This window comes from Paralichthys olivaceus, chromosome 11 (assembly GCF_024713975.1).
Source record: "Paralichthys olivaceus isolate ysfri-2021 chromosome 11, ASM2471397v2, whole genome shotgun sequence".
In the NCBI taxonomy this organism is placed as follows: domain Eukaryota; kingdom Metazoa; phylum Chordata; class Actinopteri; order Pleuronectiformes; family Paralichthyidae; genus Paralichthys; species Paralichthys olivaceus.
Window position 1 is genome coordinate 19,646,021 of NC_091103.1, and position 13,750 is coordinate 19,659,770.

At 41.0% G+C, this 13,750-nt stretch overlaps 1 protein-coding gene across 4 annotated transcripts in view; it reads right to left on the reverse strand.

Moving 5' to 3' along the window:
- Nucleotides 1-12,961, reverse strand: part of pitpnm3 (PITPNM family member 3) — an 82,850-nt gene extending 69,889 nt beyond the window's left edge. For all 4 annotated transcript variants that reach the window (XM_069534052.1, XM_069534053.1, XM_020088628.2 and 1 more), the window contains exon 1: nt 12,562-12,961. In XM_069534052.1, the coding sequence (XP_069390153.1) occupies nt 12,562-12,586 (25 nt within the window). In that variant the 5' untranslated portion in view covers nt 12,587-12,961. The remainder of the gene's footprint in view (nt 1-12,561) is intronic.
- Nucleotides 12,962-13,750: the final 789 nt, after the last annotated feature.

Consider the following 13,750-nt stretch of genomic DNA (forward strand, 5'->3'; position numbering starts at 1 on the left):
ATATATATACATACATGCACACACACACACACACACACACATAAATATACACAGACCATCATCTGCACAAAAAATTCCAACATACGACACTCCTATAAAGTGCATGTTTGATTTGCATTGCTAAACATTGTATACAATATAATTATTAGTTCATAGTAATTTAACTGTTCACTACTGTGTGGTATATGTATGGTCAGACATATCAGTGTTTATCTTTATGGATATGCACAGACATGAATTATCAGAAAAGAAGTGCATTTATGCATTTCAAATTATTGATACAATTGTCTTCATTGCAGTTCTGCAAATTTGGTTGTACTTGTGTTTTCTGTGTATTTATAATTATCTATAATAAAGAATTTGGGTAAACTTTAAAATGTCACATTTCATTAATCTGTTACATAGAACTATGTGTCACTATTTTTGTCACAAAAGGCTCTGGTGTTTAGGAAACATAAGATAAGTTGGAACCCCACATGGCCTCTGAAGGAATACTGGGTTGATAGTGTGCAAGGTAGGCCAACATGGTAAAGCTCACAACAAACAGACTTTCAGGCCTGGAACAGCACAACACAAGCCTGAAGGGCTGCGTGCTCACAAATTTTGAGGTCCAATATCTGGCCTGTCACCTTCCTCGTAGCTTCCTCTGCAACTGTCTGAGTATTTGTGAGCAGTGCTGAGGAGGCATATGGACAGGAGGAGGCATTCCTGTGTGCAACAGTGTTGTGAGCTCCTGCCGAGACGGTACACACACACACTCGAGGAGCACGAGGTGGAGCTGATGCACAGCACGAGCAGAGGAAAGGAACTACTTTGAAAAATAAAAAACACGCTCGATCCAGCCAGCTGCCACCCGAAACAACTTTCAATCAGCTCCCTCTCCATCAGGAGATTTTCTTTTCTTTGAGTGCACTCGATGCACCGTCACACTCCCCTCATGTGGCCCTCCATGTGATCCTCAAGAACAGGTTTCATTTGATTGATCCAATGCTGGCAGACACCCCTGCACAATGCATTCTGGATGTTACTGCATCCAGTTTAGTCCTGGAGCTGTACATGCACTTTGAATGTCTTATAAGGTTTAGGAAAGGAAGCAACTGCTGATGTGGCTGAAGCCTCATACCAGTGCACCTATTACAGAAATTGCTACAGCTCCCTGAAGGGCATTTACATTATACAATATCCCCATATAGAGAGCAAAGGCTTGAAACGACAGCTTATGATCAAAGAATAAGCAGGACTGCAAATCTGAGCAGCCCGTCCTTATACCTGGAAAATGGTGCTGACTTAAAACTGTTTTTTCACTGACAACTGGCATTTTGATTCACGTCCCCGAGAACCACAGGGACTCTTTATGAGGAGACTTATGAGCGCGCCCACGATTTCACTTAACAGCATATTGGAAGTCAATATTGCTATAACTGGATTGCAGTCTCAAGTATATCAGGCGTGATTGGTTTAGCAATGTACATGGTGTTAAATAATTAATTGTTTATACAAAATGAAAGCAAACGAGGGAAGTAAACATAGATGTAGCAAAGTATTTTACTTTAAAATGCATCAGCAGAGGAACTTCGATGTAGCAAACTACTGTCATGGCCTAAGACTTTAAATCCATGCTCGCAGCTGTGTTTCAAACTAAGACCAAACATTATAAACTATAATAATAATTAAAAAAATTATAGAGCTGATGCAAAGTTCTCATACATTGGAAGGAGGGCAGAGATAACAATATTTAATAACATTAAAATGTTTTAAATTTGGTCTCAGCCCCAAAATTTAAAAAAAAAAGAATTTCAAAAATAAATTGACATTTTGGTTTGCAAAGAGGGTGTCTAGTCAGATGGAAAAAAAACAACTATATCCCTCAAATTAAGTTTAATTACTTTATTTGCTGGACTCAGGGAAAACATATTGATTTCAGTTTTCACACAGTTGGTATAATTACCCTACAAAGCAGATATATGGATCTTTCTCAGTAAAGGCAGCCTAAGCCTTTCCAACTCCAATTGAGTTTTAATTTGAAAATGTCTTACAGTTTCTAGTAATCAATCACAGACATTTTTTCACGAGAAATCAACTGACTAATACATGTTCAACAAAAAATATTGCAAATATGGTCAAGGAGGAAAAACAATCAGCATTTTATAAATTAGGTGTTGGGATGAAACGTGTTAAATACTGTTTCACAGTGTTTCAACAAATCCACCTCTCAAAGCTACCAAAAATAGCAATTGGGGATTGTCAATTTCTCTATTCCACTTGCTTTCTTAATTAAATCAAAGCACATCAAAACCAAATTCAGGTTATTACTTGAAATTGAATGTGGAACTTATGGAAACTAAAAAAGCAGTGAGGGAGAGACAGGGAAAGGCTCAGCACGTCACTGGGATCTGTTCAAAGAAAACCTGTTTGTAAGTATCTAAAGAGCTTCACTTCAGAGAAAGACAACAGAAGGCTGCCCGTGATTCGTCTCATCCTTCTTTCCATCATATGCTTCCACCAGTGTTCACACAGAGCTTAAAGCAGTGGGCTGACAGAATCTATTACTGCAGCAGCTCCACTGCAATCACAGGGATGACCCACTTGGTCACCTGCACACATGTAGGATTGAATGGATGACTCCGTTTTCTGGATTTTGTCTTTGGTTTGTAAAATCCCTGAAAATGGCACATTGGTAAAAAAAAAAACGTGCATTTCAGGTAAAGCACAATTGTTTTAGTTTTTACTATAAACTGAAGTTTTTTTATTCAATATTTCTACAAACATTAAAGGCACAAGAGATTTACTGGTGAACATGATGGAGCTTTTAGCAACTGAGGAGCCAGAGTGAATGTTGGAATTATAATCATCAGACAACCAAAAATATGAATCCCAAGAAATGCTATTGCTGTTCAGTGTCATTTGTAATGTCATCTGTAATGTCATTTGCTTATTGGCTAACTTTTTTACAATGTCGACTTTATGAAAGTGGTAGAAAAATCTGTAATTGCAAGTTTTCATGTCTGTATATCAATTACTGAATTTTTTTCTGAAAGAACTATGCATGTAATTTGGTCGTAATTATGGAGGAATGTTAGATAACCCTTTAGGCTTGATTTGTGTAGGGCAGTACATTAATCATTTTCTCATAAACATAACTGTTTTTAAAAAAAAATTAAAAACTCAAAACTACAAACAAGATCAAATACAAAAGCTTAACTTGCCGATAGAAGATAAAGCCACAGGAACAGAGAGATTAAGCAGATTAAAACAGGAAGTTACTGCTCCAGAGCAGAATGACCTAAGACTTTTGCAAAAGAAAACCAATTGGCCTGTATCTTACACCTTCAAACAGATTGTCTGCTGAGGCCACATGATTTTGATTAGTGGCTATTTGTCTGGCAGTGTCAGTGACTTTAAGCTGCTTTGGGTTCATTGTGACAAACAAAGGTGTGCGTGTGCGTGTGTGTGCGTGTGTGTGCGTGTGTGTGCGCGTGTGTGTGTGTGTGTGTGTGTGTGTGTGTGTGTGTGTGTGTATGTGTGTGTGGATGCTGCACGTTTGTTAGAGGAACACAATTTGTAGCAAACTGTGAAAAACTGTAAACAAAGAAATGTATTGAAGCTATGTTGTTGTAAGTTTATTTCCATTGCTGAATAAGTTGATCAAAGTAAAAGGAGTTTCTAGACGTTAGACGAAGTCAAATAAATATAACCGGAATGTAAGTGGGTTAAATCAAACCAATATCAAGCTGTGTGTGCTGTCCATATTTAAAGATGAAAAAGTAATGGTAAGTGAGTCTTTTTTTAACTGCATGATAGGTGAGCACAGAACATCTTTCATTCTGCATGACTCATATTATATGATATTCAAAGTGGGAAAAATCATCCAGCTGTGACTCATGGGATTGTTGCTGAAATAAACCATAAATAAATTATTTATTAATCTATATGGTATTTTCCATTGAATCACAGTGTAATGTGCACAATGGATTAACAGTGATACAAAGTAATGGTTTCGAGAGGAAGGCAGCTGTCAAAGATGCTGGAATTATGTATTCAGGTTGGCAACTCTGGGAGTTAAGTAAGAAATAGCACGAGTGCAGCTCCTGAAAAATGTATAATTGAAATCATTAATCTTTCTATCTTTCATACATGTGCCCTAACTATTCTAAGATATCATCTAACCTTGGACTGCACAAGTGCCTCTGACTGTAGAGAATGAGATGGAAATGTGTCTCAACCACTCTTGTCTAAACTGAAGTATTTAACCAAGTTAAAAAGAAGTGATGAAATACGGAATAACAACAATTTTTCTCTGAAATTGAGCTTTTACGCCTCAGGCCACTGCAAGCTCATAGTCGATCTCATATATTATAATCACACAGTTTAATGTTTAACAGCATTTAATCTACATTTCATTAACTAACGTGATTCATTTACACTTATTGTCTAGGGGTCAACCCTGCAGCTGCATTTAATTGCCATTAGTTTCATTATGCAGGTGGTTTTCACACGAGGATGTCATTTACACTGATCTCCCAGGATGAATACATTAGTCTTTTCTTCCAAGAAAATCATACTTTTATCTCAGAGTGGCATGTACAGTCAATTTTGTGGATATTCTGAAATTAAAGTTGTTTTCATAAAGTTGAAAATGCTTGAGAGATTGAGAGGCAGTCATACTGCATTTAACTGAACTTGAAAAGACTTCATTTATCTTCTGTGGTCTTTATCGACAACAAAAAGTTACTTACGTGCATTAATCGATGCTACAGCAACATGCAGAAAAAAACAGAGGAAGGAAATGGTGCCTGATAATTTGCCAAATAATGCAGGGAATAGTTGACAAGGCATTCAAAGACTTTGAAGGTAACAACTCCCAAAAGCCCAAAAGCCCTCTAATAATAATCCAGTGAATATTCCACCTCTGTTTGGAGACAGGCTAAATTGCACACATATCACTACTCTCAATATGCCTGATTTTGTTGTCTGTGAATTATAAAAAAGAAGAGGAACAGAGTCTCGTGCTGACCCGCGCCGAGTGATGCACCTGCAGTGGCGCTGCCAGCGGGGCCAAGGCAAAGGCTATAATCAGAGTTTTTCACCACACAAGCCTTATTGCCTTGATGTGAGGAGAGTGTCAAAATAATCACTATTGGGTCAGCCTGCCTGCAAAACAAAAACAATCCAAGGGGAAACACTGAATAAACAAAATTGATGTTGCCCACTTAAACACCATATTGCTTGTATTGAGATCAGATCCACCATCAGATATCCCAACATTTTCTGAATCGCTTTTCCTGGATTTGCCCAGATGAGCTCCAAAATCGTATGGGTTCTTCTTTGGGTCAGGCACCACCCCTCTGCAGAATTTAATTGCATCTGGTTCAGCAGTGATCCGGCTGACAGACGGTCGAACAGCAATGAAACCCCCTTCGCAGACGTAACAAACTGGACTAAGTCTCGAAAGCACCAGAGTTGAGAACAAGAGGTTTTGTGTTATGACCCAGAGATCCATTAAATGGCCACAGAAAATCAGCTAGATCTCTTTAAAAGACCCACCTCCTGCCATAAGGTCCATTCAGTAAACATGTATGCATGTAAGCAGGGGAAAGTAGTATTGCAATTTCAAACGTGAAGCTGCTTTAAAATGATCTTAAGAAGGTACTCATGAAGTACTCTGGGATTTAAAAATAATGAGCAAGCCCTCAGCATTGAGAACGACCCCATAGGAGGAACTCCCCTGCATCAGAGACCTACTCTGCTTTTGATCAGTTTCCATCATCCTGAAGGAATTTTCCTCTTGCAGGAGCTTTGCCCTCGCTCCTCGTCAGCCCAGATGGCCTGTAACCTACACGAGTGGCACTCTCCTCATTTTGTAATTAGCAGTATTTAATATCCAAGGAAATCTAAGCAACTAACTGCACCCAAAAGAGGCACCAGGTCTCATGTGATGGCCCTGGCTGTCGTCATGCAGAGAGGAAGGGCAGGAGAGGCTCTCTGATGATGCAAACCATTTCCGAGTGAATATTGGATAAGCCCAAACATCAGAGCGTGATATCTGCCACGTCAAGAGGAAATCCAATAACGTTTCTTTCCTTCTATGCATGAAGGAAAGGGAGGAAATGAGAAGTGCCTCCTTCCCTCATTGCAACAAGCAACATGCTCCAGTAAAGATGGAAATCACTTGGAGCAGACTAAATGTAGGTCCCAAAATTCACCAAGGAATATGCACACTGGGTGAGGAGGCAGTCGCTTAAACACAGACACCTGGTGAAGGAAAAACAGATGAGAACTGTATTTACTGTCTATGGAGCTGAATTAAATCTGAATTTTCTGACATGATGATTGAATAATTCGATTCGGCTTTGGAGGAACGAGGTGCTGGGATGCCTGAGCTGCTGCAGGAACACACTCTGTTCAGTGTAACGTAATGGGTTTCTTGTTGTAACATGATATGTTTTTTTTTTAATGTGATAATATTGGAAAATGATATTCTAGTAAACCTTTCACATTCTGGCTTTTTCTGGCACGCCATAAATAGGCTGCCATAAAAACAAACAGAGCTAGAGGAGAGTGAATATTAAACTTACATTCATCATGTGGACAGGAACACGACTCTAAATCAATCCCAATCTTTCTGTGTTTTCTGGATGTGTAATAAATAAATGTTCTCTTCACTGCTTGTTACAACAAGTGGCTTGTTAAGTGGCTAAAAAATCTGTTATTGCAGTTTAAGAATAATCCAAACTGACCGATGTGCTTTTTCTAGGCCGCCACTGATTTCCATTCATATTTCTATGGGTCGAAATTTAGAGAAATTTAATTGGAAAAATATTTGATATATTGCAGGTGATCCGGCTCTTTAGCTGCTAAATTTTTCACAATAGCAGCTGACTATATTTCTGGTGCTGGGCAGGTAGTGAACAGTGATACAATGAGAGTGTTAAGACAGAATCAAAACAGTAAAATGACATAAGATAACAATGATAAAACAAAATCTTTATAACCTTTGTCAACAACGAGAATGAAAGAATGGCACTAAGTCAAGCACACAAAGACACCAAGGCCCAACAGTCCCCAATTTCACACGTTCCTGCAACATGCCTGTTTTTTGTCATCGAGATCCATGAATTATTCTCTGGTAAATTCAGTGAAATATCTTATACGGCTCAATCTTGTAATGTTAAGGTAAGTGGAAAAATCCTGGATCTGCCCCGAAAATGAATGGGTTTTCTATCGGACCAATGTCCCATCCTTGCACCAAGTTTCGTGGGAATCTGCTGATAAACAAACAAATAAATGGACAGTTCAAAGAGGTCATCGATAACTTTACAACAGCCCAGTTTTGCCAATCACACAGCAACTCAAATTAACCTAAAATATAAGAACTTCTTTTGAGAATTTACTCCCCACTGACTGAACCGAGCAGTAGATTTTAAACTAAATGAGTTTGTTAATACTCAAACATTCAAGAGCCGAGTGATTTTCCCTTCAAAAAGTCTACTTCAAGAGTTTAAGAGCTTCTTCACAGGCAGAAATCTGAAGTGATTCTGCAAAGAGGAAACAGAAAAGGCTGCTTCTCCCTTCTACCCTGTATTCAGACACCAGCGTGACATCAACATTCTTGGCTGTGACAAACGAGAAGTAGATCGTGACGGGCTCCAGGTGAGCTGATCTCTTGCCACAACCTTGTGTCTGACCTAAAATAGCAGCGGGCCGGCTGCTGTGTGAGTAGCTGCTCCCCAACGCAGGCCCCATGTACTTCACCATGACAAACAGCTATTAAATTGAAATTAACACTGTTTTGAATGATCAAATAAAATAACAGAGGTCACAGGCTGAATGCATTAGCACATGTCTCTGAGGAATTCTTGTCGAGCAGCCTGTCCGAGGACCATTTGTCTGTGTGACGCTATACACAGCAAGCTGTTGCAATGTGTTGCTATAGCCGATATGAAGTATTTATCGTGTCTTAAAATGAGTGATAAGGGTTTGGGGGAATCACTGCCAGCATCAGACTTAATCCTTTTTCACAGAATATAACCAGCAGTCAATTCTCCATAAAGAGACGGGACAGGGAAACTGTATTTAACACTGAAATACTGGGAAATGGTTTGTTTTCACTTTATTCACCTCGGCAGAGCGAGAGAGGAGCAGCGAGAAAGAGAAGAGCCATTCATCAGCATCCCTCGGCTCTATTTTTAGCTTCACACTGAATCTCAGCAAAACAGCAGGTAGGCCAGCCATTTATTCTATTTGGACAGCAAATGAAAAAAACAGACGTTCAGACTGATCCAATTTCATCAAATATGAGGAATGAACAAAATGCTCTGAGGTGCTAGACTTCACACTGAGCCCTGAATGGTCCGTGAAGTCTTGGGGAGGATGAGCCCGGACTAAGAGAGGGGGGAGGTGATGAAGATGACTGGGGGATGATTAGAAAAGCAAAAGTTCTTAAAGGGATTTGGCAGCACAACACACAAACTCGCTCCGAGCCACAGCTCATGCAGTGAGGTGGAAGTGCCCTCGAGGATTGAGACGCAGGCGAGGAGCTGAAGGGTTTATGGTTTCAGTTCTTGTATGAGCTGGTTAAACAGTGGGTCCTGTGCAAAAGTGATGAATTAGCACAAAGTCAAAAAGATGACCAACAACAATGTGAAATTACCAATTGCCTCATTAAGTGGTAATTCAACAAGATCGAAATGGTGCAGTACCTCCGGAAAATCATGGGGGGGCAGTGTAGCCAACAGTTCAAGCAAGACAATCATAGAATATGTGGAGGAAATGTCAGCTATGGCGGAGACTTAGCAAGTTGGTAACAAACTACAGGCATCAATATGATGGTTCTTCACCCGAGCACAGGGACAAACAGCTGCTTTGGCCTCTTTCTTATTATCACAACCTCCCCCATAGCCGATATGTTTGTGGTCAGAAACTCTCAACTCTGCCCTCTAGTGGATATATTGCTGAACAATCACACCAAAGTAAAGGACACATGAAAGTGCATGGGAAGTGATGGTTGCATTGTTTGAATCACACATATCTCTTTTCGTATGTAAAGGCAGAATAAATTATCCTTAAGAGCTGATAGCCACGCAACTGGCTCTGTCACAGTCAACAATAAGATAGGGATGCTAGATGAAACGTTGAGGGATCAACGAAGTGACTGCTATCTTAAAATTGCATGGCAATCCATCAAACACATTCTGGCACTAGAGATCACCATAGTAAGTAGGATGCATCATCTGGGAGAAAAGAATGAGCCATTGTGACAATATTGAGGGTTTTCACCGTATAAAATAAAGTAACGACCGAATGGTGGCGCTAGACAAATGGTTCATGGAATAAACATAGTTATTGGGATTCATCCTTTGGCACCATGGATGTCTTTTCAAAAATGTGACATATCAAAGTGAACTAAAGTGAAGAACCAAGAAAATGATGGACTGACATCAGCATCCATGAAATCCTTCATGGCTAAAAGAGTTCCGTTAATATTCCATTAACAAGTCTGAGTCACACCTGCTTTGTTGTGAGGATGAACGCTTTAGTCGACAGAGCTCTCATAATTCCTAAATCCTTATTACTGCACTCAAATTATCTTCTAATATCTCAATGTTTCGTGTTTCTGCAGCTTCCTCAGCTTTAAAAAAGGCTACTGTAAAGCTTGGGCAGCCCATGAGCACTGTTTTTTATACTTAAATAATAAGGTATACAGCTTGTTATATTATCCTTGTCCTTTAGTTCACAGTCGACATCCTCGATAAAAATGCAAATGTTGCTCTCAAGTGAGTAGAGAAGAAGGTTTAAATTAGAATTAAGAAGTGTGGAATTCCCTGCAGCTCTCATATAATTGAAAAGGACGAAGATAAAATCTGCATACATGAGTGAAAGTCATGAAATTTAAAACGTCTGCTTTGCCCATGTTGGTGGAGCTTTGAAGAAGAACGGCCTCCAGAAGAACCGCTCTACTTCCAGAGTTATTGCGTGAATTGAGGTCAAGCGATATTTAATGAAAACAGATACACTGCGTACGTGAGATATGGCCGTGCTAACGGTATCCTCACATCTACTGTATGCTGCCATCAATCTGCCACCAGCCTGCTGGGGCATTGCAGGGTTCACGTGATTTTATATTGCTCTGCTGAAATAATGTGAGGCATTACATTAGCAAGTGGATTTTATAGAGCGGCTAAATGCAACATAATTGATAATAACGCAAGAAATCCAGTTGCAGCTGCTGAGAGTAAAAAAATGGTTTTCCACGCATTCTGGGAAACTAATTTGGATTGTGAGATTGTCAACTCTTGATGACCTTGGAGGCTGCACCTGGCTTTTCTGTGTTCGATTCACACGACATGAATTCATTTCCGTCTTCATCATCCAGAAAAAGAAGCATGAAAACAAATCCTTTACCAGCTGCGACCCAGTTATCTGTTTCTCTGTTTGAGAATGAAAAGAATCTTCAGCATATCTTGTTTGAAGTTCTTCTCTTTTAATAATTGTGTCAGGAACTGGGTCTTTTTTTTAACCCTTTTACTGGCATGAGTTTCATGCTGCATCCAATGCCCTGCACGTTTTTCTTTAAAACCTAAGAAATCAAATTCATATTGTGGTGACAATGTCGTTTTTTAAAGATGAATACTTCACTGATTTAGCATTGTGCTAAAGAAGATCAAAATCAATGTAGCAGTAGTGGCCCACAGTGATGTCAACCATTTGTTTGGGAGCTGCCGTTTTGAAGTATTGAGTTTGGGCTTTTTGCTTTGGCTTTTTAAAACCAGAAGTAACCCTGTTTGGAGGAGTGGGGCAATGAACCTGTTGGTCTGATACCTCGAGGACACTGCATGCCCACCAGCATCCTGCACGGTACTAGTAGTCAATCACATGGTATCCAATGAACTTCATGCCGTATTCAAGAAGACTTGAAACTAGTGATTAAGACATAAACATTAGCCACAATGCCAACAGTTTGGTGTGTTTGTATCATTTGTACAGTTGCTAATGTTGCCTCCAGCTGTTGCTCCAAAGCAAAGATGAGTAGTTGCAACTCTGCACCCTGCGATTTTATTCCATTATAAAATTGATACTGACTCACTGTGACATGACTTGAGGTAAATAAATCAATAATTATTCCCTCATGCAAAACAGCACAATACATTTTGCTATGATGTGGCTAATGGAGAAAACCCATTATTTCTAAATTTAGGGAACTTAAAGGTACAGTGTGTAGAATGGAGGGACATCTAGTGGTGTAGTTGCATGTTGCAGCTGAATACCCCTCACCTCACCCTCCCTTTCCAAACATGACAGTGGAAGCCTTCAGTTGTCACAAAAACTCAAAAGGTGTTTATTTTGTCCACTAGTGAAAACATCATGAGGATTATTTGATATTGAATTTGTGCCAATAGATACTTTTCTCATAAATCTTACACACTGAACCTTTAAGGAGAAACTTCATCCAGACTTAAAATGGTTGTCTTAGCTCCTGAACTCAGCCTGGCTTTTTGTCTTATTTGGACGTGTCACCATTGCTTCATATTTTAAGATGATGTTATTTCAAATCCAAGGCAGCGCTATTTAAAGCCCAAACCACACTAAGTTAAATCCCGTCTGTATTGTGACACATTTTGTCACAACTGAGCTAATAAAGATCTGAGATTTTATTGATCCCTGCAGGGGAATTCTTCCTCCGATCACTCACCCGTGCACAGAAAAGGTCAGAGCAGAGGCCACATACGGATCAGGAAGCATGATGCTGGAAGCTGGAAGAGATTCAGTTGCTTTGGCTCAAGGGCTCTTCAGCAGGACAGCTGCATGAACAACACAAGGACATAACACCTGAACCTGCAGCTGAAGGAAAGTCCTGCACCCTGCTGCTGATACCATGGTTTTACATTGATTTGAAAATGTTCTTCACTGGACCCTCAGGGTAAACTCCATCGTCGTTGGAAAAATACACAAACAGAGAGAAAAGTGTGAAAACTGCCTTGAAATGATGCTGCAGCATATAAAGAGGCAACCTCACATAACCTGAAGCACTGCTGCTTCTTTTGGTGGATTCATTCAAACCACAGTGCAAACAGGAAAAACCTGTTCTGGTTTGTTATTGCTGGTGTGTGTGTAGCAGAGATCAGGGTGCACTGGGTCACTGTAAATGTTATCTGATGAATTTGACCAAATCAGTGTCCCCTCATGAGGAAGTGAGACATGATCTCACACACAGCGATGGGCTGACTGGTCTGATGGGTGACCGTGCGCCCTCAGGTGTGTCTGCAGGTCACCAACACCTCCCATGTGTGACCCTGCAGAGACACACAATCTGAGGGGGGGGGGGGGGGGGTCGCACATTTCTCTACAACACCTGCAGAAAGACAGACTGACCCGGACAGATTTAACAGGAAGCAACGGGCTGCAGAGTCCACCGGACCGAGCCGGACACTTTGCCCGTCTTTGGCCGTGGCGCATTCCAACAGATCGCCTCCATTCATCCACGCACCACGCGCGCCATCATCCAGCTGGCGTGACACGCGGGGTTTCTACCTGTTAGCACGAGACCAGCGAGCGTCCTCTTACCTTTTCCTCTCGTCTCCTTTGACATAGTGTCCTCTCTGTGTCTCCGTCTCCTCTCGGTGGAAGTGGTCACGTCGCTGTGGACAGTGGATAGAACAGCGACGGCTCTTCCTCCTCTCCTCTCCTCTCCCTCTGCTGCTGCTGCTGATGCCGCACCTTGACGCCCTGCCACACCGAGGCAGGGTGAAGCAGGCACGGGGGAGCTGCGGCCGCCGTGTCGTCTCCTCTCACCGTGGACAGATCAGACAACACAAGCAGGAAACGCAGAAAAGGTGTCCAGCTGTGCGCTCATTCATCAGAGTCGGGTCCGTGTGCGCGTCGAGCCGCCGCAGACATAGTTTGTGTGTTTGTTGTATCTGTGCAGACTCCTCACGTGTGACGATGCCCACCCAGCTCCTCTCCCGTCCAGAGTTCCTCCAAACAGTCCCGGCTCTGCAGCTCGACTGCCTCCAGCGGTGCGCGCACGTCCGCGGCTGCAGCGTGTGCGGGGCGTCCCTCCTCTTTCCTGCCTCCGTTCTCTGACTTTGCACAAAAAAAAAAAAAACCCACACACGCTCAAGAATAAGTGTCACGATAAAGGAGAAGAAACAGCTGCTGGCTTGACTTCACATGCATCAAGAACACTGAGAAAAACTGCAACGTGGAAACCATGCACCCAGTGTGCGCGTTTGTCACTGGCACGACTCAGTTAATTAGATATTTTAATCAATTCCCATGGATTTATCACCGTAAGTCCTCATCGAGATATTAGAGGGATTCCACAACAGGCTGCATTCAATTTAAAGCACGTACACTTCACGATGAAGGTCACTCATGTAATGTGTGAGTTTGCTGTGTATTCATTCGCAGAGGATGTGGAGAATATGAAGAAAAGAAGGACACGAAATAACAAATGATGGATCTGTAGGAATTTGACTGCACCGAAAATAAAATACAAAGAATGTAAGGTTATGGAAAGTGTCTTATTTTCCTTATTTAAAGGTCCAGTATGTAAGATTTAGGTGAAAGGGATTTTTGGGAGAAATTGAACACAAAATAACCCTAGTGATGTTTTCACTAGTGTGTAATCTCTAAATTGTATGAATTGTTTTTCTATACCCTAGAATGGGCCCTTTATATTTAAAAACCTTATATATACATGTAGAGGGGGGTCCTCTCTGTGGAGGCCACCATGTTTTTTACGGTCGTCCAA